The sequence below is a fragment of the Falco biarmicus genome, chromosome 16 (genome assembly GCF_023638135.1).
Source record: "Falco biarmicus isolate bFalBia1 chromosome 16, bFalBia1.pri, whole genome shotgun sequence".
In the NCBI taxonomy this organism is placed as follows: Eukaryota; Metazoa; Chordata; class Aves; order Falconiformes; family Falconidae; genus Falco; species Falco biarmicus.
In genome coordinates, this window is record NC_079303.1 from 5,252,837 (window position 1) to 5,278,924 (window position 26,088).

General features: G+C 42.6%; 2 protein-coding genes across 6 annotated transcripts; one reads left to right on the forward strand and one right to left on the reverse strand.

Moving 5' to 3' along the window:
- Nucleotides 1–556: 556 nt before the first annotated feature.
- Nucleotides 557–13,188, reverse strand: EIF2D (eukaryotic translation initiation factor 2D). 3 transcript variants are annotated; one of them, XM_056361851.1, is made up of 15 exons: nucleotides 12,937–13,185; nucleotides 11,934–12,124; nucleotides 11,168–11,251; nucleotides 8,938–9,028; nucleotides 8,160–8,267; nucleotides 6,961–7,250; nucleotides 6,662–6,779; nucleotides 6,167–6,212; nucleotides 5,378–5,481; nucleotides 3,360–3,518; nucleotides 2,534–2,623; nucleotides 2,334–2,429; nucleotides 1,251–1,371; nucleotides 935–1,109; nucleotides 557–831 (listed from the first exon to the last, which is right to left on the reverse strand). In XM_056361851.1, exons 1-15 carry the CDS (start codon nucleotides 12,990–12,992, stop codon nucleotides 761–763), a joined length of 1,800 nt encoding a protein of 599 aa, XP_056217826.1. In that variant the 5' UTR covers nucleotides 12,993–13,185; the 3' UTR covers nucleotides 557–760. The 3 variants fall into 3 exon arrangements, with proteins under 3 accessions (XP_056217826.1, XP_056217827.1, XP_056217828.1); XM_056361852.1 differs by lacking the exon at nucleotides 2,534–2,623 and having other exon boundaries at nucleotides 12,937–13,188; XM_056361853.1 differs by lacking the exons at nucleotides 11,934–12,124; nucleotides 12,937–13,185 and adding an exon at nucleotides 9,775–9,940.
- Nucleotides 13,189–13,514: 326 nt separating this feature from the next.
- On the forward strand, nucleotides 13,515–25,361 carry DYRK3 (dual specificity tyrosine phosphorylation regulated kinase 3). Of its 3 annotated transcripts, none has more exons than XM_056361854.1 (3): nucleotides 13,515–13,685; nucleotides 14,408–14,523; nucleotides 18,469–25,361. In XM_056361854.1, exons 1-3 carry the CDS (start codon nucleotides 13,646–13,648, stop codon nucleotides 20,038–20,040), a joined length of 1,728 nt encoding a protein of 575 aa, XP_056217829.1. In that variant the 5' UTR covers nucleotides 13,515–13,645; the 3' UTR covers nucleotides 20,041–25,361. The 3 variants fall into 3 exon arrangements, with proteins under 3 accessions (XP_056217829.1, XP_056217830.1, XP_056217831.1); XM_056361855.1 differs by having other exon boundaries at nucleotides 13,576–13,685; nucleotides 14,412–14,523; XM_056361856.1 differs by lacking the exon at nucleotides 13,515–13,685 and adding an exon at nucleotides 17,510–17,574 and having other exon boundaries at nucleotides 14,441–14,523.
- Nucleotides 25,362–26,088: the final 727 nt, after the last annotated feature.

The following is a 26,088-nucleotide window of genomic DNA, read 5'->3' on the forward strand; positions in this document are numbered from 1 at the left end:
CAGGAATCCTTCCTAGAGGTGAATTTAAATTTCTTATCCCTACTGTAAAGTGTTTAAGCTTCAGCTAAAGAGGTACAGAACATCCACCCCTGTGAAACCTGACCAAAGTGTTATTAATCTTCTCTTAATGTTTTAGCTGGATTTGACAGAACTGCTACCCATGTGTACCTATGATAAAGCTACAGTTAATGTTGTACATAAAAATGTGTGTATATATATATAAAAAATTATATACATGATATAAATGATACAAAATCCAGGTAATAAGAGTTCATTCTCAGTGCTGCAATGTCTGGTATGAATACCTGGAAATGTTTAAAAGGATAAAATCTAAAACCAAATGGTGTTTACTTTGGACAGACACAGTCTATGGCAGAACACACCGGACTGTTCCAGGATAATGTGTTGGAATGGACTTTGCTTACGTGTCAGGGGAGGTTCTCTTACCATGCCTTTGCTAAAAGATGCAAAGCAGGAATGTTAAACTAGCCAAAAGGCACTGTAACCAGAAAACCGGTGCACCATCAAGAACTTTTAGAAAACAGACGGAAAAGGATAATGCCAAGGGTTTTATTCAGCTTTTTATTTTTATGAAAAATGAACAACTGGAGCAATATTATTATTTGGGTGAATCCCAGACCTTGTAAACATCCAGGACTCATTTCTTGAGTGAATATGGCCTGTACATTATCCTTGATTTGCTGGCAGAACGTTTCTATAAATAATGAGATCTGAGTAATTCCTACAGTAGATTTTTCTCCTACTTCTTGCGGCCAAGCTTTGGAGCCTTCTCAAGGCCTTGAATATATTTCCGAGGTAGCTGGTATTCTTCTGCAACATAACCAAGAGTTCACTTCAGGTAAATATTCAAAGCTCAAGAATTAAAATCTGTATCTTGCTGTAACCAGTCCCGGCCCAGTTCGAGTTTACTTACCTAGCAGCATCTTGGCCAGATGATGGATTTGGTTGCCTTGGATCTGGACCTGAACTCTGTCTTTTGTTCCTGGTACTGGTGTGATGGTGGCGCTGGCTTGTACTTTTTGTTGCAGAATGTTGGCCACACACTGTGGGTCTAGACCATACAGCTCGAGGTTCTTGATAATTGTCACCTATGGGGTTTAGTAATTGTTGCAAACATCACTGCTGTAGGTATTAGCAAGTCAAGTCTCATTCATCCCAGAAAAACGAGCTGCCAAAGCTGCTCTCAGAAACTGAATTCTGCTCAAACCCCTTAATTTTAGGGTTTTTACCTTCTTATTTGATGATCTCTGTGCTATAGTTATGTCGATGGGCTCAATGTTTCCTTTCCTCACGATGGGTTCTTGTCCAAAAAATGTCACCTGGTGTAAGGGCTGCAGTCGTTCAAGGCACCTGAACAAAGTTTATACATCCAATTAGTCTGTACAGTACAGCAAGGCTGATGATGACTGTGCTTTTCCACTGCAGCCTCTCACAGGTTCTTGAGACTGCAGGAAAGCCAAGATTATACAGGTGAGAAGCACTGGTATCTTAAGAAGATCATGCATGATGATCTCATGCAAAGACTTCCATCCTAGCTATCACTTAAGAGAGGGACTGACTAAAAAGAAAACTAGTCTACGGGCTTGCAAAAATTGTAGCTTAGATGATTGTTACTGGTAAAAATTTATAAATTGGTTCTTGTAAAGGAAAACCTTCTTTAATTTTGCCTTGAAGCTATTGTTCAGCTATATTGTCCACAGATCCATGAAGCAACTTCAGTTTAAAATTCAGCATAAACTGTGTTACTGTTCTGTGAGCAAACTGGGCTTCAGAAAGAAAGGAAGCTGCCGGAGGTGCCTCAGAAGCATCATGTGGAGAAGTGGCTCAAGGCAAGTAAGACACTGGGGATATTTAAGCAAAGTTTTTCAGTATATGGGAACAATGGTCTTGTGTCAGATACTCAGGCCTCTTGGATTTAAAAGGTGGGTTTAGGTTATAAATGCAGAAGTTGTGCTGCACATGAAGAGCAGGATGACTACTGCCACCTAGAAAGTGCATGTTCAGCTATCTATTGCGAAGAATGGCTTTGTAAATATATAAATACAGATTATGAACAGAACCAGGCACTGTTTGTTTAGGAAGCCTTCCCTGGTAAGTGGTTAACAGGTAAACAAACCCCCCCTAACAACAACAGTTAGTGCTAGATGCTTTTTAAATGAAGAATTAGAGATCCTTGAAGTGAAGGTCTCTGGATATTTTGTTGCTGTATTACCAGCAGGAAGTTAGAACTTGGGTAGCTCCGATAATACATGGCTTTGAGTTGCACACAATAAATCCGCACAGTACTGAAACACTACGCTGGGAAAAGTCACCTGCTGAAAAGGTCATCCCATTTAAGGTTTGAGATTTCATCTTGTTCCGATTTGTCTAACAGACAGTCACACAGAATGGCATTCACCTTTACAAAGCTGCAAAACAAAACCAAACTTTAGAAGCAGACAAGCTCATGTTCTTCCTCTAACTTCAGCATCTCCTGTGGAAGCAGGGTAGGACAACCTCCCTGTCTACTTACTTTTTGTTAGTTTCATCAACCAACTCATTAGTCTTCACATAGTTAATGATGATGTTTCTCACCTCGCTGCTCGAGAGGATGCTGCCTTTTCTAAAGAGAAAGAAAACTTCACCTTTTAACATACTACTCTGAAGTAGTTAAGCGTTGGGTTCTGTCACTAAGACAGGATGGCAACTAACCTGACCTACACTTGGTAGCAATAGCTCAATACTGAAATGCATCTGCTAGGGAGTGATTTCTTGTTACATCTATGCTGCTGTAAACCAGACAAAAGGCTCACAGCAGTAATTACAGAGCCTCTAAACCCGTTGGTTCTGGGAGCCTAGTTTGGCAGGATGACCCTAATGGCACCTCTGACTTGAGGGGACTGCGGATAACTTGTACAAAAGTGCTCAGCTGAAGAAAGGCTGCCACTGAGCGCCCTCCAAACTACATTGGAACAGACATGACTAGGGCACCAGGAGGCAAGTGAGTTCTTTAATTATCTGGGCATCCTCTTTTAAGTAAACCATACTGTGGGTGGGCAGAATATGCTTTATCCAATGGCAAATTAAGACAATCCAAGTAAAATATATCGATTTTGACACTTGAGCTATCGCCTCCTCCGCTGTGGGAGAAGTGGTGTACGGTACTTGCTGAACACAGTTGTCACAGCTGCTTATCCTTCTTCCCTTTGTGAAGCAACGAATACATTCTTGATTCCCATCGTTTTTCCTGACAGCATCACAGGGCCCTCCCCATGAGGGCTAAAAAACGGTAACAGCATAGGCTTGTCAGTCTCTCTCTTCATGTAGCAATGATTTTGTTGTACTTTTCTAGTGCTTACCTGTGTCCAGATTCCTGAAAGAGCGGGATCATTTTTGTTGAGACCCCATAAAGTGGAATAATTTCAGGAGCATGGTACACTTGTTCTCTGTCTTCACTCTTGCTGTCTTGGGCAGTAGAGGCTGAAGAAAATCCTTCAGGTACTGCAAATGCTTTAATGCTGAAATGAGAATTACTTGGTGTGAGTAAAAGGGATTGAAACTTACCACTTCCATTTCACTGAGAAACTAAAACCTAGCAGAGTCGCACAAAAAGTTCCTCCAAATGCATTCCATTGAACAGTGGAGGCTTGTGGATTAAAGGACGTAAGGAAAGAACAGTATGTTGGAGCACTAGCTGCAATTACTGAATTTGTCCTTGCACACATTTCAAAGATGCACAAAAAATAAGCACCTTAACTCAGGAGATTAAAACACTTTTCACTCTGAGCCATATATGTTGGGGAAAAAGTAAATCTCTCCAGCTATTCTAAGAGTATTTGACTCCGATAATTAGAGACAACTGCCATAATTCACAGGACGCAGCCCCATTGCACGGAATCACTAGAATTAAATTTAAAAAACCCCAGCTGCACTCTCCACAAATGTACAGACATTTAAAAGCTGGAACAGTTCTTCAGTGGTCACTGATAAATGATGGTTCTGGAAGAGACAGGGAAGAACTGTATCAGTCAGGAGCTGGAGTCTCATTTCACTGATGAGAGCTGCACATCCTTTTACCTTCAAGGTAAGAGAATTGACAAACCGAGCTTGAGTATGCCTGCCTCCTAACGATAAGGCTAAGTATAATGAGAGAAAAGTTAATGCAAAAAGTCAAAGTAATTCTGCTTCTTTCCAAATGCAGGAGAAAAGATATGCTTATATCTACAGAAATATTCTCTGCTCCATTAGTTGTCAAGGAGACATTACATAACAGGAAGCTTCAGGCCCACTGGGAAATTCCGAGAGAGAGCTGATGTACCGATATGCAGAAGGAATGAGCAGGATGTTCTTGGTGTGAGGTAACTATATTAGTCTTTAGAATGATAATGGAAACAGTGATAGAGGAAATGGGTAATAAGTAACTGAAAGGGTCAAATTGTTTGTGCAAATCAGTATGTGTAATGGAAAAGCATTTTTTATTTTTGTTTCATTTTCCTGAGATTACAACTTTGGCTTCTGATTTTGCAAAGTACTTGATTTAATCCTATATGACATTCTAAGACTGTAGTTTCATGAGCATTTTTTCAGTAGTGGTGTCATCTTTTTATCGGAGTTATTGTTTAGACAGGTTAAGTTCATTTCAAAGCTGAACAATGAGTTGTCCCAGCACAAAGCTGGAATGGGGAGGGGGAGACCTGGTTAAACTGGAATGGCATAAAACAGTCATACCATTATAAATAGATGGAAAACTGCCTGATGGGTTTCATCCTTCATTCTTGCCTCCCTTCCCCCAACAACAAACTCACTCACACAAACTATCAAGACACTGTCAAAGGAATATGCTTTTTAGTGACTGCTAACAGGCTTGATAATGCAACTCTTTTATTACTAGAAGCCAGAAATTTGTCATTGTAACACTGCAACAAATTGCAGTGAATTGAATCCTCCTTAATGTTTTCAAAGCTGCTTCTGTGGAAAATTTGTACACCCACAAGGATAAAGAGCCATATGCAGCTTTCAGATCATTTAACAGTCCTTTTTGATCTTAAATTCTATGGATGAATGTACAACTAACAAGAAAGGAAAGGTGGAAATCATGACACTGGCATCAGACTTTAAGCATGCTCCATGCCCCTGAGTAAAGAAGGAAGAATATAGTTTACTTGGAAGAACTTTACAAGAGCAGGAAACATAAGCAACGTTGTACAGCAGCAGGGTATAAACCCCCTTCCTAACATAGTAAGATTAGGAAGCGAAGGCTGCTACAGCCATTCAGAAAACGAATTCAGAGTACAGGTAATGGATCTGGAAGCAGCAGATTCTGCTCCCTTCTTTCACAGACTACCAACTTTTTTAAAGACTACAATATTCTACGTACTCTGGATGTCTCCAGTCCACTTCCACGATGCTCTCCACACCTTTGTTCAGCTCCTTCACTTGTAAGATCTTCTGCTGCTGCATACATTGCAGGAATTTAGAGAACTGAAGGAAGCAACAATCAGAAACGTGGAGTCAAGCATTTTAAATTCTTGTTCAGGTGTTTCTGACTGCCCTAAAGTTACTTGCTAAATCAGAAAAACTTTTTTTAACACACACACCCACCACCACCTTTGCTTCTCTAAACACAACTGCTATGGAGAGTGAGTGGCTCTGTCTGCCTCTAAAACAGTACAAGCAATGTTCCTTTTGTAGGTCTGCCATCTGTTTGCTCTGTGATGTTCCTAGCCAAATCACAGCACATCTCACATGGACTCCTGTGAGATCTTTGGCCACGTGCTTTGTCTTTGCTTGTCACCTATGCATCAGGGACAACACCGTCTCCTTTCTCCTCATTTTTGTTTATTAACAGCTTTAGAAAAGGAATGGTGTCTTCTTGCAAGTAATTGCATCGTCCAATGAGATCCCTTTATTAGCTATCACAGTATATAGTGGCAGATAGCATTAGCTACACGCAAAGCAGAACAAAGCTCATGCTTTCAGGAAGATTACTTTTCTCCCTGGATCCCGCAGGAGCAGAGAGTTGAGAAGAACTTGGCTTTTAAAGAACAGCTTCTAGGTTTTTCCGTTTGTCTGTTTTACTAACACTTGAACAATTTTGACGTCAAGCTTTTTCTCTCTTTCCATTTCTTATTTACATTAATGCATACAACTGACAGAAAAATCTCACCTTCTTATAGCTTGATTTCTTTATGTCCAGTTGTTGTCCAGCAGGGCTACAAATGGATTTTTGAAAAGTTCTTTAGTTATAAGTCACCCGTCATTTCTTCTTAAATCTTGCTACTTATGCTAGAAGTTTCTTAACAGTGGAAATACAAACCACACACAGAAAGAATTACTTCAAACAAGCTAATAAATAGAACATGATAAGTGAAAGTAGTGCTGATGTTCCTGTAGGTAGGCAAACAGGCATTTAAGTGGCTAACCAATCTTGAAACAATTGTCAGCCAACTCAAGTTAGTTACCAAGTGCCTATCTTGGTCTGGACAATCCTTACATCAAAGTATTTGATGTAAGAAGTGAGCACAACCTTAGATAACCTTAGATAAGGACTGAATTTTACTTTTTAGTCAGAAACTTCACCCTCAATATCACACTCGATTTCCACAGTTTTAAAGACAAAACCTCAGCATGCACATCCAAAGACAACCTTCTTACCACATACCAGCATGAGAACATATGGCTGCGTAGAAATGTGCTGGTGAGCAGAGGGAGATCTGACTTCTTTACTTTGCATTTTAAGGCATGAAAAAAGCACTGATTAAATAATGTGTCCATTTGCTCTGCAGGTAAAAAAAAAAAAAAAAAAAAAAGGACAAGCAAGCCATGAGTGGTCTCTCTTTCAGAACACAGCATTCATTTCTTTCAGACTTTCTTTCAGAACTGTCTGTACCCCGTTCTCACAGTGAGCAGCTTCAGCAAACCAAAGGGGCATAGTCTGGTTTCATTTGTAGGCAAAAATACCTTGTGGAGTCCTATTGTCTTCAGGTTCCTGCCGACCCTCTGTGCTGGCATCCCCAGCTGTTTCTGCAGCCCTGTTCTCATGGGGTTCCTCCTTTCCCATCAGTACTGCACAACCATCTCGCTCCTTCAGGCTCAAATCACCAACGTCCACATGCTGCAACGGGTCAGTGGAGAAGCTGATGACAGGCTCTCTCCCCTCCATCTCTTCCTCATCTCCAGCACTCTCCTTTTCAGCAGAATCTGTTACCAAGGGAGCTAAGGTAGGAGGACAAGATTTGTCACCATATTCCCTATAAAAGGAAGAAAAAGCATAACATAGCTTTCTGTTTACAGCTTTGAAACCCACAGGACAATGAACAAATGTCACCCTGATCCATGCACTGGCAGCTGCATGGATCTTTTTCCGCATTCTCAAAATGGTAAGATTTATTGTTAACTCATTTTCCTCCATAGCTCTATGTTCCCCCCATGAATCTTAATTTAAAACTGAGCAGACTAGTTGAATCCAAATGCAGAGCAACTCATTTATTTGGTTAAGACTGGCACAGCTGACCATTTTTAAACAAAAACAATTCAAAGGTCACTTTTTAGAGAACAAGATGATGTTCTAAAATCAGAGCAACAGGGAAGTTGTGGGTCTTCTTCCAAGTTGCAAGTGACAGGACAAGAGGAAATGACTTCAAGTTCCGCAGGGGAGGTTTAGATTGGATATAAGGAAAAATGTCTTCACCGAAAGCATTGGAACAGGCTGCCCAGGGAAGGGGTTGAAGTCACCATCCCTGTGGGTATTTAAAAGACTTGTAGCTGTGGTGCTTAGGGACGTGGTTTAGTGGTGGGCTTGGCAGTGTTGGGTTAATGATTGGATTTGATGATCTTAAAAGCCTTTTCCAATCTAAACGATTCTATTTCTGTAATAATTACACTCAGGTTCAAGGAACTGAATCAAGTGAATAATTTTAGATATCTATTTCCAATATGTCTATCATGGCTAGATGTCAGGACAGACACCTGCTTCTATCAGAAAACTGTGGTCATCAAAAACGTGTAGCTGAAATCTTAATAATGGTCATATCTAAACTGTACCCAAAGAACTCGGTATGTTGAACTAACAGATTAAGCTTACTAGGGCACAGATTTTGATTATAGTAAACACACGAGACTTGTGACACATTTTACTGAATGCCTGGCAATATACCCACCAGAGGTGATCCGTGTAAGTATGCAACACAGCAAAGCCCTTCCCTTTCATTCCAGCAGCCAGCATCTCCGCAGTGGACATAGTGGCAACTGCAACTGCTACTGGAGCTCTGGGAAAAGAAGGGAATATTACAGCAGGGTGGCACAAGCACACTGTGCTACTTGGACAAAGACAGAGTGTGCCACTGCGATACAGTGAATTTCTTTTATGATGTCCTTGTTCTTTACAACCTGCTTTTTTATAAAGCATCTAGGTACATTCTGGTTATCTTTCTGGTACGTAAAGTCTTCTAAAGAATGCCAAGGGTATGTGCAGCTGTGATACTGAAGTGAAGGTTCTGCAGTGACACATTCTTTACTTTAATGAAGTACAAGCAGCATATGCACTGCCAAAAAAGACTAGCAGTGGGGGAAAAACCCAACAGCTTTAGCACTGCTCCCTCACTCTGAATTTCCTCATAGACAAAAAGACAACTGTGCAGAATACAATCTTTTGTTAAAAAAATTACTCTGTTTCAAAACAAATCTACCAGTTCTGCCCCTACAGGTCCAAGAGAACCGATTTGCGAAGCTGTCTACTGGAGCTCAAACGTATCCTAACCCAGAAATTTAAGTGGATTTTTTTTTTTGCCCACTGTATTTTCCATAGGCCCACAAGGCATCAAATGCACGAGAACAATTCTGCTTTTATTTCCTCAAAACCCCCAGAGTCTTCCTGTAAAAACAGCTTCACTTAATTTTCAGTTTCTAAAAAAAACAGGACTAAAGAATCCGCCGTACCTGTTTCCCAAGAGGGTGACAGCACAGAGCGTGCCCCGCTCCACTTGAGGGAGGCCAGAAGATGGCACTACAACTCCTGGCAGCATCAGATCTGAAAAAAAGAATAAAGCACATCCGTTTCTCAATGAAAGGCCCAGCCACTACCTCCTCCACCCCCGTCCCTCCTGTTACTCAGCAAAAACACAAGCCTGTTAATAGCTGAGCACATGCCAGATAAAACCCGATTCTTTTGTTTCTCCTAGTAAGGCAGCACTTCTTGCTACCACCATGTGGAGTAAGGGATCCAATTTACAAGGGTGCTGGGCACATCCCCCCAGAAGTGCATTAGAGCTGTGTGTGCACAGCCCCTTGCCCTGTCAGGCCCGAAAGGAGTACTATTTTTAACAGAAAGGTATGAGCTCCCAACCTAAAGAACATTACTCTTCATTAATAGCAAAGAAAGGGAAAGGAACAAGATGTTTCTGGAGCTACCCATTTACTCTTTCCTGTCCCAAGGGCAGGTTATCCCAGCAGCTCTCTCCCTGAAGAGAGAATGCCTAAAATTTGTCACTGGACCCAATCCTCCTGATCTGACAGGAGAGCTGCAGCCGGCTGTGAACTCTCCTCAGCATGAGGAAGCAGCCTTAACCATCTCCTTGCTAATCTGGACAGAAACAGTACACCTTCTGGTGCACTTCCTTCTGCTTCCCATACCTGGGATGAATAAACTGGCATGTGAATAAAGAACAGTTTTCCATGCTGCACGTACAGCATCACGTCATCACAGAATTATGTAAAGAGCATCTGCTCTCCCTCATAGCAGCTACTTGTCTAGAGCTTGCAGTCTCATGGACTGACCTGTGTTCCATGGTTTGGTTTTGAAGGCATCTCACATTTTTCTCAGCATCATAGATTTAATGTGTATGCTGAAGAAGCCAACAATATTTTTCCTCCCATTCACTGTCACAACTACATTCAGCAAATCTAGAATGAACTCTGCAATTGCAACCAAGGCTCCACATCTCTGAGGACAGAAATCACACAAAGACTTTAACGTGACAAGGTAAGCAGCATGTGTATATTATGTAAATATATAGGGCAGACAGTAGCTACTTGAATTCACAGAACAGATACCGCGAATAGCACCACCTTCTTTCTCCTCTTAGTAACTGAACACTCCCTAAATCTGCTCCCTCCCTCTGCAGCACTGGATAGTCTCATGCTTTTCCTCTTCTTTCTGAGATGTGGTTCTACCTCTCCTCCCTCTGCCTTTGTTGGCCATTGTCTCGGTGGCCAGCTTCTTATCTTTGGAATGTACCCAGAGGTAGCCTGGTTGCCATGGGAGATGAATGACCTGCAGCCCTCTTTCAGCAATGTCCTTCCCCCATTAGCAAGACTTTTTTTTTCCCCCCAGAAACTAGGTCACTACAAGTCAGCAACAAGGCTTGCTCAGATGTCTATCACAGCTACACATTCAAGCACTTTATTTCCCCAAAAGCAAACAAAGTAAACAGAGGGATTTGAGTTCTACTTTAGATACGGTGTAATGGAAAAAAGACGTCTCTTCCTACACGTACGCTTCCATTTACAGACTAAGGCTGCAGTGGCTGCAATTTTTATCTGGTTGAGCAGTTCAGCAATTTGGAATTTATAAAGACCCGATTCTCCCAAGTCTGAACTGCATCCAAAGCAGGTTCTAGAAAAAAGAGACTCCTTTCTTGTTAGTCTTGATCCATAATTAGGTGACAGAGCCAGTAATCCAGGAATTCAAATCCAACATCACCTGCACAATCCACAATTTGCTTGACAGCGATTACAATTGCAGGTTCTAATATAAACTCACTGCTTATCCATATCTGAATTGACAGAAGGCAGGGTGGCAGCAAAGGAATTCGCCTGCTCAAGTTATAAAAAAGACAGGCCAATGACACAGGCAGTTCTGTGTCCCAACTCAGAGTTGCTGATCACCCTGAGAAGGTATTTCCAAATCCAAGACTTCCACATGGAACAGGTTACTGCATTTAAACAGCTTAACCTACTTTGTTTCATTCACAAACCTTTTTACAGCTAATTTATTTTCCTTTTTAGGAAATGATTTTTAGGAAATAATTAATGAATTACTTTCGAGTACTTAATTCTTTATAGTTTTTTGTTGCAGGTACATTTTTGCCACTGGGAAAGGTAACATCAAAAAAGCCCTGAATGCAACTCCTTTTTGCAATGCAATGTGACCAAGTTCTAGCCCTCTTACCTGCTCCTCCTGCTAGTTTCTGTAGCACTGGGGGCCATGTTGAAAAAGCAGGGAGAAGATCTGGGTAGACCCACAGAGTGTACACTGTCCCAAAACAGAACCAAATTTAAAGATGTATCATTAAAAACTTCTCTAGTTGTTGCCTCTTCCCATCTTTAAGACTAAGCAGTACAACACTAATTACAAATAAACACTCTCCTGTGACTCAGGTAATCACGAAATCTGAAGTCTGAACAACAGTAGATGTGATAAGAGAAAAATAAACTGCTAGTTAATTCAAGCTCCTGTGAATAGTATAAAGGACACAGATGAATGTTTGCATTATTTACCTTAAAGCAAGGACACTTTGAGCTAAAATGCTACCCTAACAGGGAAGAATTGCTGGGCATGGGAAAAATAAAAGCATAGAATATCGGGACAATTGTCTAGTTCCAGGGCTGCCTGGAAGTGGACATCACACTTCTTGCAATTACACCTTACAATGGACAAAAGAAAGAAAACAGGCTAAGATGCTAAACTATGACTTGAAAGACTTGTTTCCTGGTTTCTAACCTCTGAGCACATCACTTTTCTTTTTGCAGAAAGAATCTAGAAATGCCGCTGATTTTGCGAAGATGTTGGTAGAATAAACACACCAAAGATTACGAAGTGTACCGGTACTTTGGTGATAGGATAAGTACTTAAGACGGACACAAGGAAATCTTTTGGGGAAAGGTTGGTGCCCACTAAGTAAAGAGGGAGGATTATTCTAGTCCACTCCCCATACCTGTTGGATACAGAGCTTTCTCAATTTCAAACAGTATTGGGTTCCTGTTATTCATGTAAACAGTGACGGCCTCCCCTTTGTGACAGTATATTTTGATGACGTTAAGCTCTTCCTTGTTTGGAATAAACTCAGTCAATTGTTCAGCACTAAGGTTAGGAAAAGCTGCTGCAACATCAGTTCGCAGTTTTCTCCTGTAATGATAAAATCACAAATGTGTTACAAAGCTGTCTAGACAATCTCCCTCAAAATGATTCCTAGATCAGTAGTTACCATTTTGCTGGCTGTTCATGAGATTCTCACTTTTTCACAGAAGATAATTCAAAGCATTTGTGTCTGGGTTTACCAGTTGTATGCTGGAAGAATACTGGAAAAAGGCCAAACGTGCTTGCCCTGCTCATAATCTTCCTGAAACATCTGCTTACAGCTCCTGCTGCTGCCATTGTCTTCATTTTGCACCGTGATTTCATTATTGCTCAGAGCGCCCGAGCACAGATGTGGGAGTGTGGGCCTTGCTCAGCCCGCACGGAGGGGCAGGGGTGCAGCCAGATCTCCCTCCCCCCAGTTTTAAGTGATGTTTAAGAGACGGTGACAGGCACCAGGGGGGTTTGTGTGGTCATTCACAGAAGCGCCAAGTGAGTCTAAAAGATCAGCCAGTCAGCCTGGCATCCCCTATGCAGGCACATGAAAGTAAAGTAAGGATATGCCAGGCCTCGACCCAACAATTCATTTAAATTTAATTATGTCAGCATCTTCAAGGGGATAAGCGGCAGTTCGTTTTCAGAGCAGCAGGCTGTGCTTATCACAAAGGCCGCGGCCTGCCCTGCCCGCAGCTCGCTGGGGGCACAGCCGGGCCCGGTTCCAGGCCCAGCCCGGGCCGGTTCCAGGCCCAGCCCGGGCAGCGGGACAGCCAGCGCGGCAGGCGGGATGGAGCCGCTGCCCTCAGCGGAGCGCGGCCTGCGGGCCTCCCCCCGGGGGCGGCGGGGGGCTCCGGCCCAGCACTCACCGATCGGACCCCTTGATGGCGGTGTTGGATCTCACCCGGAACGCCCTGGAGAACATGGCGGGCCCGCGCGCCCGGCCGGCGCCGCGATCGCTCCCCTCAGGCCGCGGCAGCCGCCATGGCGCCGTCCCGCGGTACAAAAGCGTCCGGGTGGAAACCGCTTCCCCGCGGCCTGGCCGAGACCGCCCGCTGCGGCCCGGGACCCCGCGGTCCCCGGGCCGGTGCGAGGGGCCCCGCAGCCGCCCCACAGCCGGGAGGTGACCGGCGCGGACCCGCGGGGGCGCTGCGGGGTGTCTCTGGCGGAGCCTGCCCCTCCGAGCGCCTCAGTGCTTTGTGCTGAGGGGTCCCCTGGGGCGGGGGGCACCGGGAACGCACCGGGTGGGGGGCGGGGCTGAGAAAGCCGCGATGAAACGCGAAGGTGTCGGGTACAAACGCAGCGAGTGCCCGCGGGGAGGGGGCTGGCGCGGCGACAGGCCGCCCCTCGGCGCCGAGAGGCCCCGCGGCCCGGCCCGCTGCCGCCTCCGCCCCCCCTGCCGCCACTGCGCAGGCGCCGGCCGGCGGCGGGCGGGCCGGGGGGGGCCGTTCCCGTGGCAACGGGCGGGCCGGTGGCGGGCGGCCGCAGCCTGGCGGCGGCAGCGCTGACCGGCGGAGCGCGGGCGAGCGGCGGCTGCGGGGCCCGGCGGGGGATGGGGGCCGCCCCCCCCCCGGCACCATGCTGCTGGGCAGGAAGCCGGAGGCGCCCCTGGGCGCAGGTGAGGCGGCGGCCGCGGGGCCGGCCCGGGGGGCAGCGGGCGGGGGCGGCCCCGGGCCCGCCCCGGTGGAGGCCGTGGGGGTCCCGCCGGGCCGCGGCCTGAGGGAGGGCGAGCGCGGGGAGGGAGCCCCGCACCCGGCTGCGGGCCCGCCGGGGTGGCCCGGGGCTGTGGGGTCCGCCCTGAGCGCGGCGGTGGAAGTTTTTAACACTATTTGCAGTTTAATTGTAACGGCCGAGAGCTGAGTTCCACAGGCGCCGCGCACATCGGCACCCCCGCCCCCCCCGCGGCAGACCTGCCAACTGTGATTCCCACACAGCGTTTTTAAGGGATAACCTACTTTAAAGGGTAGTCCCGGCAAGAATTGCAGTGTATGCTCCTTTTCTGTTGTTCTTGATGGGGCTGGTGCAGGATTATTCTACTTAAGGGAAAATGGGGAGTATGTTAATTCGTGTACCTTAAGGATATCTTTGCAGTGCAGAAGTTGATTTAAAAAAAAAAAAAAGAGGAGCTCTAAATTAAAAGTATAGCCAGTTAAGATTTCCCAAGGGCTTTGCACTCTGTTGTGGTGTTAACATCAAGCCATAGTTAAATCCTAAAGATCATTTAAAAAACGAATGAAGTGATGATCTCACGGACTACCCGGCACTGAGTGGGGTACGCTTCAGCGTTTGTATCGGCGTGAATTGTTGTCACTAACCTGTTTGTGTATGGGATGTTTCCAGCCAGGTTTGGAGATGGATTATATGACTCCTATATGAGGATAGATCAGATTAGGTACCAAGAGTCTACAAATGAAGAACTCAGCCCTTCGGGACTTCCTTCCCTTGGAAGACCTAATGTGAGTATTTGAAAGCTGTCTGTGTCTTTGCGTTGTCTGGCAGCAGCAACTATCAAGGAGTTGGATGTCTTCCTATTGAGAAAAATTTAGTGGGATGTTGTAGATTTCTACTAGTTTATCAACACTGTTGCTTTTGCTAAGCATAAAAATGATGTGGTATTTACTGTGCTGAATGTAGAACTTGCTAGGCAGCCTCAGAAATCCTGTCTTGCTATCCTCGCTCAGCTCATGTTTAAATCAGGAAAGTTATTCTGCAGAAGGTTGAAGTGTTCGGCCATGTCACCTTGTATGTCAGTAAGTATGTAAATCCACACGTACTTCTTGCACGTTTCCATTTTAGTTTCCCTCATGAAAATTCCAAGAGATAAGTACTTAGGAGCAGCAGAAGGAACAGTGTGGGTTTGCATGACTGCCAAACATCTAACAAAAGTATCTTTCTCCTCTGAAAACTTTGGCATTATGTGCCGCTTTGCTAGCAAAATAGCTCTGTATGAACAGAAGGTGTTTATTTGCTTCTTTTTAAGTGCTGTGTCCTCAGCAGATGTGCAGTTATGGTATCTTTCCTTAAATTGATTCAGGTGAGCTGGTTGTGGTCATGTTTAGCCGATCTGACCTTTTTATGGTGTTTAAATGTGTTTTGGCTCTTGCTGTATTCTGGCAGAAGTGAAGGAGCTTGAGCTTTTTAAAACCCCACTCTCTAAAAAGTGAAAATAGACGTTTCACTGAGTGCAGTGCATTTGAAAATCATCACCTTGTGGGAATTTCTTGTAACAGATACTAGTAATTAGTTTGGTCTGTGCTGTTCACTGAGCAAACTCAGTAGCATGGGTCTGTGTTTTCCCTTTTTGGCAATTTTGAGGGAGAGCAGAATAAATTTAGAGATTTGTGGAGTAGTAGAACTCGAAGAGTAGTGTGTTAATTTATTCCTCCCCCCCAGGATGTGGGAACTTTTAAACTGCAGTGTTTAAATAGTAGTGTAACTTCAGATCGTAACTGAACAGAAATTGGTAGAATGGAACTATCCAGTTAGACACAAATATAACTCTATGAATGTTTTGCTTCACTGGTGTATATTATTTTTCATCTGTGTTTTGGCCACTAAGCCTGTTAACTTCTTAGGACAAGATTAAGGATTATAAAATGCCTAGTTTTACCATGATGACACATCAAAAAAGTACAACCATAGTGGTATCTTGCCAGCAGGAACTGAGATGAAGGATGCAGGGATGGAAATCATGATGGTCAGTTTTAAGGGGAAGGTATCTGGAATTAAGAGATGTTCAGTTTCCTCCTTGCAAGATTTTTGTACTACGATGTAGTGTTACGTGAGAATTGAAGAGTTCTGGTGTCTACAGCTGTCCATTCTTTTCATCTTGGTTTAAGAGAACATAAATATCTCTGCTTTGAGAATACGTGGGTTTAATTCATTATTCAGAAAGTAACTGATACACACTTTTGCAAAAACCCAGTTGTGTAGGAACTGGGTTAACTGTTTCCTTCTCAATTAAAATGATGTTTTGCAAGGATGTGAAAATCTTCAACAGGGCACCACTTTTGTTGTCAGTCTAATTTCTTGGCTGCTAATAGCACTTTATCAATAAAACAAAACCTGTGCAGCCTGTGATTTGTGAAAGGAAGCTGTTGAAAGATAGCTGATGTTACCCAGAAGTCATCTGACTATAAGCATAGCTCGTCTGAGTTCAGGTTAAGATAGATCTGTATTTGTGTCTCATCGTCATGTGGCAAATGATTTTGGTAGTCCCCTGAGAATGAAACTTCTTGGTACTTGAATGGCTGTTGAGTCGAGTTTGAGATCCAAAGCCATAGTTTTCTCGTTAAAGAAATAGTTCCAGGATACGTGGAATAACAAAATCTTTGTTTATTTAGGGATTTAAAGGTACAAAATGTTTGCTAGAGAACGGCAGCATTAGCAGAGTTGCTATTGCTCCTGGATGGAGACTATTTAGATTTAGCACTGTTTGCAAGGCTTTCACACTTCATCATGTTGCTACACTTGATGACATGCAGCCACTAACACCATTTTTTGGAAATCAAATACTTGAAAGAAATTTACATAGTTAAGTAGCATTTCCACAATATAGTAGCATGTTTTGGAGTCTTGGTAGGTAATTAGCTCCTCCAGCTAGAGAAGGCTGCTCCGCAGAGCCCTGCCATGGCAATGCTCTGCGTCAGGGAGGCTGGCTGCAAGGGTGCAGTTCTGTCTATCATGAACCACAGCGATAAAAAGCTGCTTCTGTTGTGCATAGAATCCAAACCCATTTAGGAAGAATATCAAGTTTTGATTGCCGACGTGAAAATAAGACTTCTGCTGTAGGACAGGCTTGTTTTGTTTTGGTTCATCCCCCTACCCCAAAAGCTCAGAAAACAAATGATTGTGAACCTTGTTCTGTGCTTATGTTCTCTGTTTATTTGTAAACTTACTGTTTGAGTCTGCTGGCCTGAATAGTCTTTTAGCCAGTTCTGAAAATGTCATTCTTATCTCCGGGGTACAGCCAGACTCTGACAAAAAGGCGTTTATCCTAAGTTACCAGGGTTGGGCTTTGGTTTTTTATTTAAGACTTTCTGGAAAGGCGTGTCTTTTACAGTACACTGTATTTTTTTAGTTGATAGGACCCAGAGTAGTGGAACTTTGGAGGATATATCCAATGGCCTCTGGTCTCCATTGACAAGGACTGACTTCTGCAGGAAGTGTCCATTTTTGGGGGGCTTTTGAGCAAGAGCTAACATTTCAAAGCAGCACCAACAGACAGACTCTTAAAAGACGTGTTTAGTTGTTTTTGGCAAGAACTTTCACTTCCCTTATTTACTGACTGTGCCGAGATGTTGGATTGTATGTAACTAAAAAGGAATTTGGTTTTATTGCTGTGGATCTGCAGGTTTATTTATATTTTTTGTTTGATTCCTGTGTAGTTATTTTGGTTTTCAGGGAATCGGTTTGGCATGTGTCTCAAATCTTTATTTTTAGATTAAAGGACAAAATGGAAAACAGATGTTGCTACTCTAGTCATGGCTTCTTCAGTGTTGCACAGGGTAAGACAACACCTCTTTGCTGTCTATCAGCATGGAGCGTCAGTCAGTAGAAAAGGGGAATAACTGCTGTTCTAGTAAAGAACTGAATTCCAGGGATTTCAGCGTTTACCAAATTGTAAAAATAACAAGCTTGAAAAATTTCACAGTGCTTTTCTCACCTTCTACGCATTCATTTCAGATGTAAATATTTTAACATATGGTAGTAAGAGGCAGTGGTTACAGACTGCTGTCAACTAAGTTGGAGTAAGAGATATTCTTGATTATTCAAAGCTTCCAAGTCTGTCTTAAGATAGTTGTGCAGCTATCATGCTTTCACAGGGAGTTGAAAAAAAACCTATGGTTTATCTTGTCTTGCTCTGTCATCCTTTGCTCCTTGTTCAGCTTGGTTACACCAGCCGTAGTATCTCCTGCTGTCATTTCTTTGTCTTCCTTCAGCACGCTTGTCTTTGCAATATTCCTGACACTTCCCTGCATGTTCATTGTGCTGCATGTTTCAGACAGGTGCAAGTTGCATCTGTCGTTGGTTGTTTGCTGCACCCACAGTTAAAGCTAAACATAGCTGTTCCCCCAGCTATTTGCTGACTCCGTACATGCTAGTAAAGATAGGTATTGTGTCTTTGTGTGTGTGACTGGCTAGGGTTTATCCTTTATGGACTTAAAAAGTACCACTAACTTTGTGCAAGTGCTTGTTTCAGTATGTTGCATTCTCTTTGTGTACCCTTCTGTAACTATGCCTGTAATTTGAGTTAGTTTACGTCCCACGCTTTATATTTGTTCCTGATAGAAATGCAAAAAAACCCTGTTAAAGTTACTGGTTTTGTTTCATGTGGTATTGATTTTATTCTTAGTCTGTCCTTTAAAAGGTGGTTGTTTTTTTTCCCTCCCCATCTGTAGATTTCTAGCAACAAACTTGCAATGAAGGATCACCCTCTGACTGGAAGTCAGGTCAAAGTGGAGCAATTATTTGAGGACTCTGGCAACAGAAGGAGTAATGCTCTTCAGTCTGCAGGCATTACTGGTTCAGAAAGATCTCTCCCTTCCCTGACAAAAGATAAAAGTATAGAGGGAATAAGCACTTCTAAAGGTGGTGGTAGTTCCTCAAAAGCACATAAAGCCATTTCCCAAGCTCCGGAGCAAGCTGTCAAACAGTACAAACATCAGTTATCTGCTTATGAGCAGCAAGAGATATTTAATTTTTCTGAAATTTACTTTGTGGGTCCAGCTGCAAAAAAGAGGCAAGGAGTGATTGGCGGTCCCAACAATGGAGGTTACGATGATGACCAAGGCAGCTACATTCACGTGCCCCATGACCATCTTGCCTACCGGTATGAAGTACTCAAAATCATTGGCAAGGGCAGTTTTGGACAAGTTGCAAAAGTCTACGATCACAAGCTTCACCAACACTTAGCCTTAAAGATGGTTCGCAATGAAAAGAGATTCCATCGCCAAGCGGCAGAAGAAATCCGGATTCTGGAGCACCTGAAGAAGCAGGATAAAACAGGCAGTATGAATGTTATTCACATGCTGGAAAGCTTCACCTTTCGGAACCACATCTGTATGACCTTTGAACTCTTGAGTATGAACCTGTATGAGCTGATTAAAAGAAATAAGTTTCAGGGCTTCAGTATCCAACTGGTGCGCAAGTTTGCTCACTCTATACTGCAGTGTTTGGATGCCCTTTATAGAAACAAAATCATACACTGTGACCTGAAGCCAGAAAATATCCTCCTAAAACAGCAAGGGAGGAGTGGAATCAAGGTTATAGATTTTGGGTCCAGCTGTTTTGAGCACCAAAGAGTCTACACATACATTCAATCCCGATTTTATCGGGCACCAGAGGTAATTTTGGGCAGTCGCTATGGGATGCCCATAGACATGTGGAGTTTTGGCTGTATTCTGGTGGAGCTATTGACTGGATACCCTCTTTTTCCTGGAGAGGATGAGGGAGACCAACTGGCTTGTATGATGGAACTTCTTGGGATGCCACCTCAGAAGCTTTTGGATCAATCCAAGCGAGCCAAGAACTTCATCAACTCTAAGGGCCATCCTCGCTACTGCACTGTAACTACACACGCAGATGGAAGAGTGACCCTCAATGGGAGTCGATCGCGCCGGGGTAAAATACGAGGCGCTCCAGGGAACAAAGACTGGGTGACGGCACTAAAAGGCTGCGACGATCCCTTGTTTATAGAATTCTTAAAAGAATGTCTCAGCTGGGATCCTTCCACACGCATGACTCCGAATCAAGCTTTAAGGCACCCTTGGATTTGTAAACGAATGCCCAAACCACCTAGCACTGATAAAACCTCCGCTAAACGGATTTCTAGCTATACAAGTTCTTTCACAGGAATAGGTTCCAAGTTGCCCCCCGTAGTTGGAGTGGCCAACAAGCTGAGGGCTAATTTAACATCCGACTCCAATGGCAGTATACCTCTATGTACTGTGCTACCCAAACTGGTCAGCTAATAGTGTTATGTATTTCCAGAATACATACCTTGTATTTTAATTGTTTGTTAAATAATGTGTAAGGAAGTTAAATGCAGAGGTTTTTAATGGATTTACTTTTTATTAGAGGCTAAATCTTGAATATAAAAAGTTCAGTCAAAATGTACACGTTTAAAGGGCTAATTTTTCTCCAATTGTTTCACTTTCAATGTGGTGCGTATTACATTACTGGGTAGGTCAGCCCAGCTGTTGAGTACAAGACAGTTTGGCAGACGAGCTATCTAATAATGCTGTTTTAGGAATCAATCTATTTCTTATCAGGACAGTTTAACAGATTCTTTTGCTTAAAAGAGCAAGAGAAGTCAATTCAAAGTACGTATTTTCAGTTAATCTCCAACTGAACTCTTTTTATTCTGGGGAAATTTTTACATCTGTTGTCAAAAGCACAAACGTGTTAATATAATGCATTAGGAACTTACTTGCAAATTGCTAACTTAATGTTTGAAGAGTTTTATTTCTCTGTGCTGCTTTTCCCTTATCTATCCTGACTGAGATTTTTAAAATACCATGGGTTATAGGCACCAAAGGAGTTTGGTGTTGAAATTTTATCATCTGAGTATTTTTTTTTTTTTTCTAAAGGAGCATAGAAATGCCATGAAGTACAGGATATATCTAAATAAAACTCCTAACTTCTGTACACTTGCTACTTCCCTTAAAAGTTTATGGAAAGCCAGTAGGGGAATTCAAGATCATAACTGGTCCATCATGTGTGGGCCAGTTTGTTCAGGGCTAATGAATCAATCCTATGTTTCTTTGGAGCTCAAATTTAAATCATCAGTTCTGCCAGGTGTGTGCGTGTTTGTTTTCCTGTATTGTTCCCAACACAAAAACATTGAACTTAAAGAGCTGTTTTGCATCCATGTTTGACGTTCTGGTCATTTTACAAATTATTTTTTTTGTGTGTGTGTAGAGTGAATTCCATTGACTTACATGGAGCTCTTTTATTAAAAAGCAAACATGCCACCCCTATCAGACAAGTGAAAATTTTTAAGGCCCAGGGCTGTAACTAGAAAATGATGGGGGTGGGGTGGGGTGCTCGCCTAATATTTGGAAGCTTGTCTGAACTTGAAGCATAAAATGTGAAGTGCCAGGAAAGATTGATAAGGTGCAAGAACTGGTAGATCCAAATGAAAATATGTTATGGGAAGAATTGTTTTATGTCTAGTCGTATTTCTTCAGGTCTTTGAGAGAGAGATGCCTACGTTTTCTCATTCTTTAAATATATGAGCTTGTATTTCCTCTTCCTTTATCTTCCAAGAACATGAAAAGGTGGTGTGACGTGTAATGACAACAGCACAACTTGTTCGGGTTGTTGCTTCTTGCAGCCACATGGCCCGAGTCCATGTGCAAAAACATCTGATCTCTTGCCAGGTGCCTGAACACAATTTTGAATACAATATAGAGCTTTTATGAACAGAAGGTTTTAAATTTAACGAGTTTCTCTGTAGCAGTTCTTTTTTCAATGTTAAAACAAGGAGGCTTTCAGTATACAAACAAAGGAATTATCCAGGTGATTTTTAAGATAAGGTGACCATGTGTTCAGTACAGGACCCTCCCTTTGAGAAGATGGGGCTGCATTTTCTCCTCTGCTCTGTTTAATTACAGCACTGGTGAAATGTTGGGTGGAGACCTGTATAAAAAGACACAACCAAAGCTCCAAATTTTCCAGGACTGTTGTTTGAACTGAGGTTCTCGTGTACATAGCTTTTCCAAGTTCTTTTGTTTTACAAGTGTAAATTCATTGAGCTTAGTAATAACATTAAAATAACAGTCTAACCTTTTTCTGTGCAGCTACAAGTAATACCAGCGCCTATGGTATGTTTATAGTTCATGTCAAAATAATGTATGGCTGGTATTTTTTTATTTTGCTTGGCTGAATGAAGTTTTATTTGAATGGAGATTCGGGGAAGTGGATTTTGGGGGGGAAGTGGCAGAAGATACTATTGATTTTTAGTAGAATCTCTAATAGATGTTGCAAGTTTTCAGAAACCAGAAACATTCTTCTTCCTCCTCTGTCCTTTACTCTATGCATATTTTTACAAAATACACCTGTTGAGTGAGGAGAAAGGAACCTTTCAGGAGCAATACCTTGTTAGGAAAGATGCATAGAAAAGCACTTTATTATGTAGAGACTGTAAAGTGACGGTAGTGTCTGGAGCCTGGTGGAAGTCGGGCGAGTGTTGGTACGCTAGGAGCTGTACAAACAGGTCTTCTCTTAGGAACACAGAGCAGTATCTTGGTTCTAAACCGTTTTCATCAATAAATTGCCAAATGCAGAATAATCATTCTGTGACTTCTGGCAGCTAGTTACTGAGGCAAATCTAATGTAACAACAGCCTCTGGTGTATACGCAATAATCTCACTTAAGGTTGGTGCTGTAAAACTGCAGATAAAGTAATTGGCTGGCAAGAACGTTGCTTTTTATATAGAAAATTCTTCAGCATGACCTGACTGCACAAGGTGCCCGTTATGCATTGTCTATGTTTAAGACTGGATCTTTCTTACCTGGGACTACTATATTTTAAAATCAAGTGCGTAGTTAACTGTGTTGGGGCTCTGTATAGCCACAGTAGGTGAGAAGGAAAAGGAGGCAGCATCAGCAGATTTGTACTATATTGAAAAGGACTTCCTCAGAACCCAGGGAATACAGCTAAGAATATTTTGGTCTTATTTCCAATTACTAAGCTCCATTTTCTTTATAAAATGTTTGCTTTCAGTCAGTGGTGTGACACAGTATTCTCGAACTGGGAGAGCCCTCCAAGTGAGCCAATAGATCTTGTATCTGGGAGAGAGCTGAGGAATCGTCCCTGCAAGCACTTGACTCGCTGAGTTCCCTGTGAATTGCCCACAGCCGCGCGTGGAGGGCTGGACCGTGGGCTGTGCCACTGGACGGTGTCATTTATAAAGGGTGGTCACAGTCACAGTGTCTGTCTCCTCTGACGTGCGATCAAACCTCAAATTCATGCTTTGATTTTTGGAAAGCTAAACAATAGTGAGGTCTGAAATCGCCAGAAATTCACCATTTTCCTTCATTGTGGTACTGGTTAGAATGTTAAAAGTAGTCTAAAGCTAAACCTGTCTAAACAGAGTAACAGAGCAGCTTTTATTTTTGTGGTAAATTCGCTTGGCAGATTTGTTAATCTGCCAGCACTAGCGAGGTTCCACTGGAACTTCAGTCATGTTCTCCTAGGAAGTTAGCACAAAACAAATGCAAATTACTTGGATCTACAGCAAAACAGACATCCCGTTTATAAAAGTCACCCAAACTTGTTTTAAAATGTTCCTTATAATGTTCCCTCCATTTTACTATGCTGTTAGTCTCTGTATTGTAAATAACATGCTCTGTTACTGTCTACATTTTTAGGAACTGTTTGGTTTAGCAGAATTTTTATAGAAACGAATGACAAGGCAGGAGCTTCACATCTGACGGGTACACATTGCTTTTATGCTGGGGTCCAAATATCTGCCTGTCCAAGTTGCAGGGAGAAACTTGTTTTTATTGGGACTCAGCGGACAGTGAAATAGTCCTCTTCCCTGCGGAACGTAGTACCACAGATGAGACACCCACCCAAGCTGCCTTTAGTTCTTTGCACGTTGGATCTTACTAACGCCGACGGCTGAATGTGAAGCTTGTTTCACAACAGTGACCTGATTCTAGAGATCTGCGTACAACAGATACTCCTCACTAGAGTGTTTTTTTTATCCTTCCCATCCAGCTTGAATAGGAACTGTAGTTGTCTGGTGACCTAAGAATTCACCACGGACTAACTGGAAAGCTTTAAAGTGACTTCTGTGGAAGAGTGAGTGTGTTGCTCAATCTGAATTTGCTTACAAGTGTTGTGACCTGTTAGGACTTTCATGCAGTTGAAAACTTTTTAAGCAGCAATTTTATCAGTGGAGGTTCTTTGCAATGGTCATCCTCTTTAAAACTACCTCCAAAATAAACCTAGGGTCCTTTTTAAAGGGGTGTTTGCTGCAGACTACAGCGCTTTTTTTTTTTTTTTGCTTTTTTTTTTTCTCTCTCCTTGTTTAATACTGATAGCTGTTTTGGCTGTGAAACATATACATGATGATCTCAGCAATGTCTTACTAATCCTAGCCATACAAGCAAAAGGCTGATTCTGCACCCAGAGATCTCTGCTGAAATGATTGATACAAATCCCCTGCCTGCCAAAATTTAATACTGTTGTGGAAGTGGAGAGCCGAAATAACAGGGAAAGATCTGTGGTACTTCTCTGCAGCACTCAGCTGAGGTTCAACACAAACCGTGCTGAGAGACTTCCATGAAAAAACCTGTAGCGTTTGCACGTGTTGAGCACTCAGAACTGTGGGTACCTGGCAGTTTTGAAAACTGGACATCGTGTTGTTATACCCAGTGCTTATCACAGATACCACTTGATTATTTTTTTTATTATGAGTTTGATAAGGGTTTGGGGGAAGTGTATATGCTTCAGCCTCCCCATAAAAGAGCCCTTGCATGTTCTAAAACTCCACTGATCATCTCACAGTTTAACTCCTGCTGTAATGTGTAAAATCCTTGGGGTCATCAGAGCAGTCTTGGATAGGTGAACGTTGTCCCTGTGCTCGCGGAGTGCAGTGACTTTAATCCAAACCCACTTCTCGCAAACGGGCTAGCTAGGTCAGTAAGTCTGTGTTGCTAAAAGAATAACCCATGTTCCCTATACATAGTACTGTGCCTTATTATTTTACCAGCCGACATCTGTCTTGGTGCAATCAAATTACTATTCAGGGTTTCTTCTACATTGCAGATGTTCATACTAAATGTCAATGTCTGAAAAATCTACAGGTTAGCCTTTTTATTGTAAGTATTGTGATGAGGTGTAGTATGGTGGAGAACGTAGAAGACATTTAAGGTGCATGTGAATATAGCTTTCTGTGAAGGAACACTTTGGAAATAAGTCAGTCTCAAACTATGTATCTAAATGTAACAAACAGGCATTTCCTAAAGTTGTATTTCAGTTAATTTTTAAAAGAAAATAAATACATAATTTTCTTTAGCAACAGACTGTGCAGATTCCTAAAAGGCCTTGATTTATTTTTTTTTAAAAAAAGGATTAATTATTTCCAGATGGTGCAACTTACCTTGTATTGCCACACTACCTCCTGTAGCATTTAACTAGAGAAGCAGAAAATTTTCAGACTCTTATGTGACTAGATGATTTCAGTGTGTCTACGCTAAACGTGATGAATGTTCCGATCTGACAAATGTTCTTCTCGTTAATGGTGCTGTAATTAGAACATATTGAAGTTTTGCCATGACATTCTTCAGTTGTCACTTTCTTATTCAGCCCACTAGAGATCTTTTTAAAGCCCAGGATTCTGCTTATCCCTCAGCTGGAAGGAGAAATCCAGTAATAGCCACTTAAGGAAGATTTGCTTTTATTAGAAACCTATAAATGGGTAACCTACTGTACACAAGTGGATATTGGAATAGTTTGAAGATGAAATCATGCTGCAATAAAAAGGTCTCTAGCTATGACCGATATGATTAAACAATGTGTGTTACATGCAGAAAGCTTGTGGACAGCACAGAGTGACTGTTTTTTCCCCCCTGTTTTAATGTGGATGAATAGCAAATGTTTGATTAAAAAAAGTTCACAAGTCTGAAAACAGTAACAAAATACGTACGTGCAGACATGTAAGTGTTCTCCGAATGTCTTTGTTTACAGTAGACGTATATACGTACGCGTAGCCGTGTAGCCTGCAGGCATGGTGCCTGCTCAGCCTGCTGTGGTCACTGACTTTCATGGGACAGTCTGTATGAGGATTTCGTATGACTGAGTGGCATTTTCTCAGGCACAGCACCTCACCTAAAAAAAAATAAGCTTACCTTGCCATGCTGTACTGCTTATTGATGTAATATGATCAGGTATTGTATTGCAAATTCTGCTGTTTAGAGGTGCACAGTGTGCTGTAAAGAGAAACACTGTTTCATGCCAGCCGAGCAACTGGGGAAGCTGATACTAAAGCTGTATTCACCTAATTCTG

Coding starts and splice junctions, on each gene's coding strand:
- EIF2D (XM_056361851.1), bottom strand. CDS start 12,992: ATGTTCTCCAGGGCGTTCCGGGTGAGATCCAACACCGCCATCAAGGGG. Junction 3,519..5,377: donor GTGGACTGGAGACATCCAGA/GTACGTAGAATA, acceptor TTCTCATTTCAG/CATTAAAGCATTTGCAGTAC. Junction 1,372..2,333: donor TGGGATGACCTTTTCAGCAG/GTGACTTTTCCC, acceptor AACTTTGTTCAG/GTGCCTTGAACGACTGCAGC.
- DYRK3 (XM_056361854.1), top strand. CDS start 13,646: ATGCTGCTGGGCAGGAAGCCGGAGGCGCCCCTGGGCGCAG. Junction 13,686..14,407: donor GGAGGCGCCCCTGGGCGCAG/GTGAGGCGGCGG, acceptor GGATGTTTCCAG/CCAGGTTTGGAGATGGATTA. Junction 14,524..18,468: donor CTTCCCTTGGAAGACCTAAT/GTGAGTATTTGA, acceptor CCCCATCTGTAG/ATTTCTAGCAACAAACTTGC.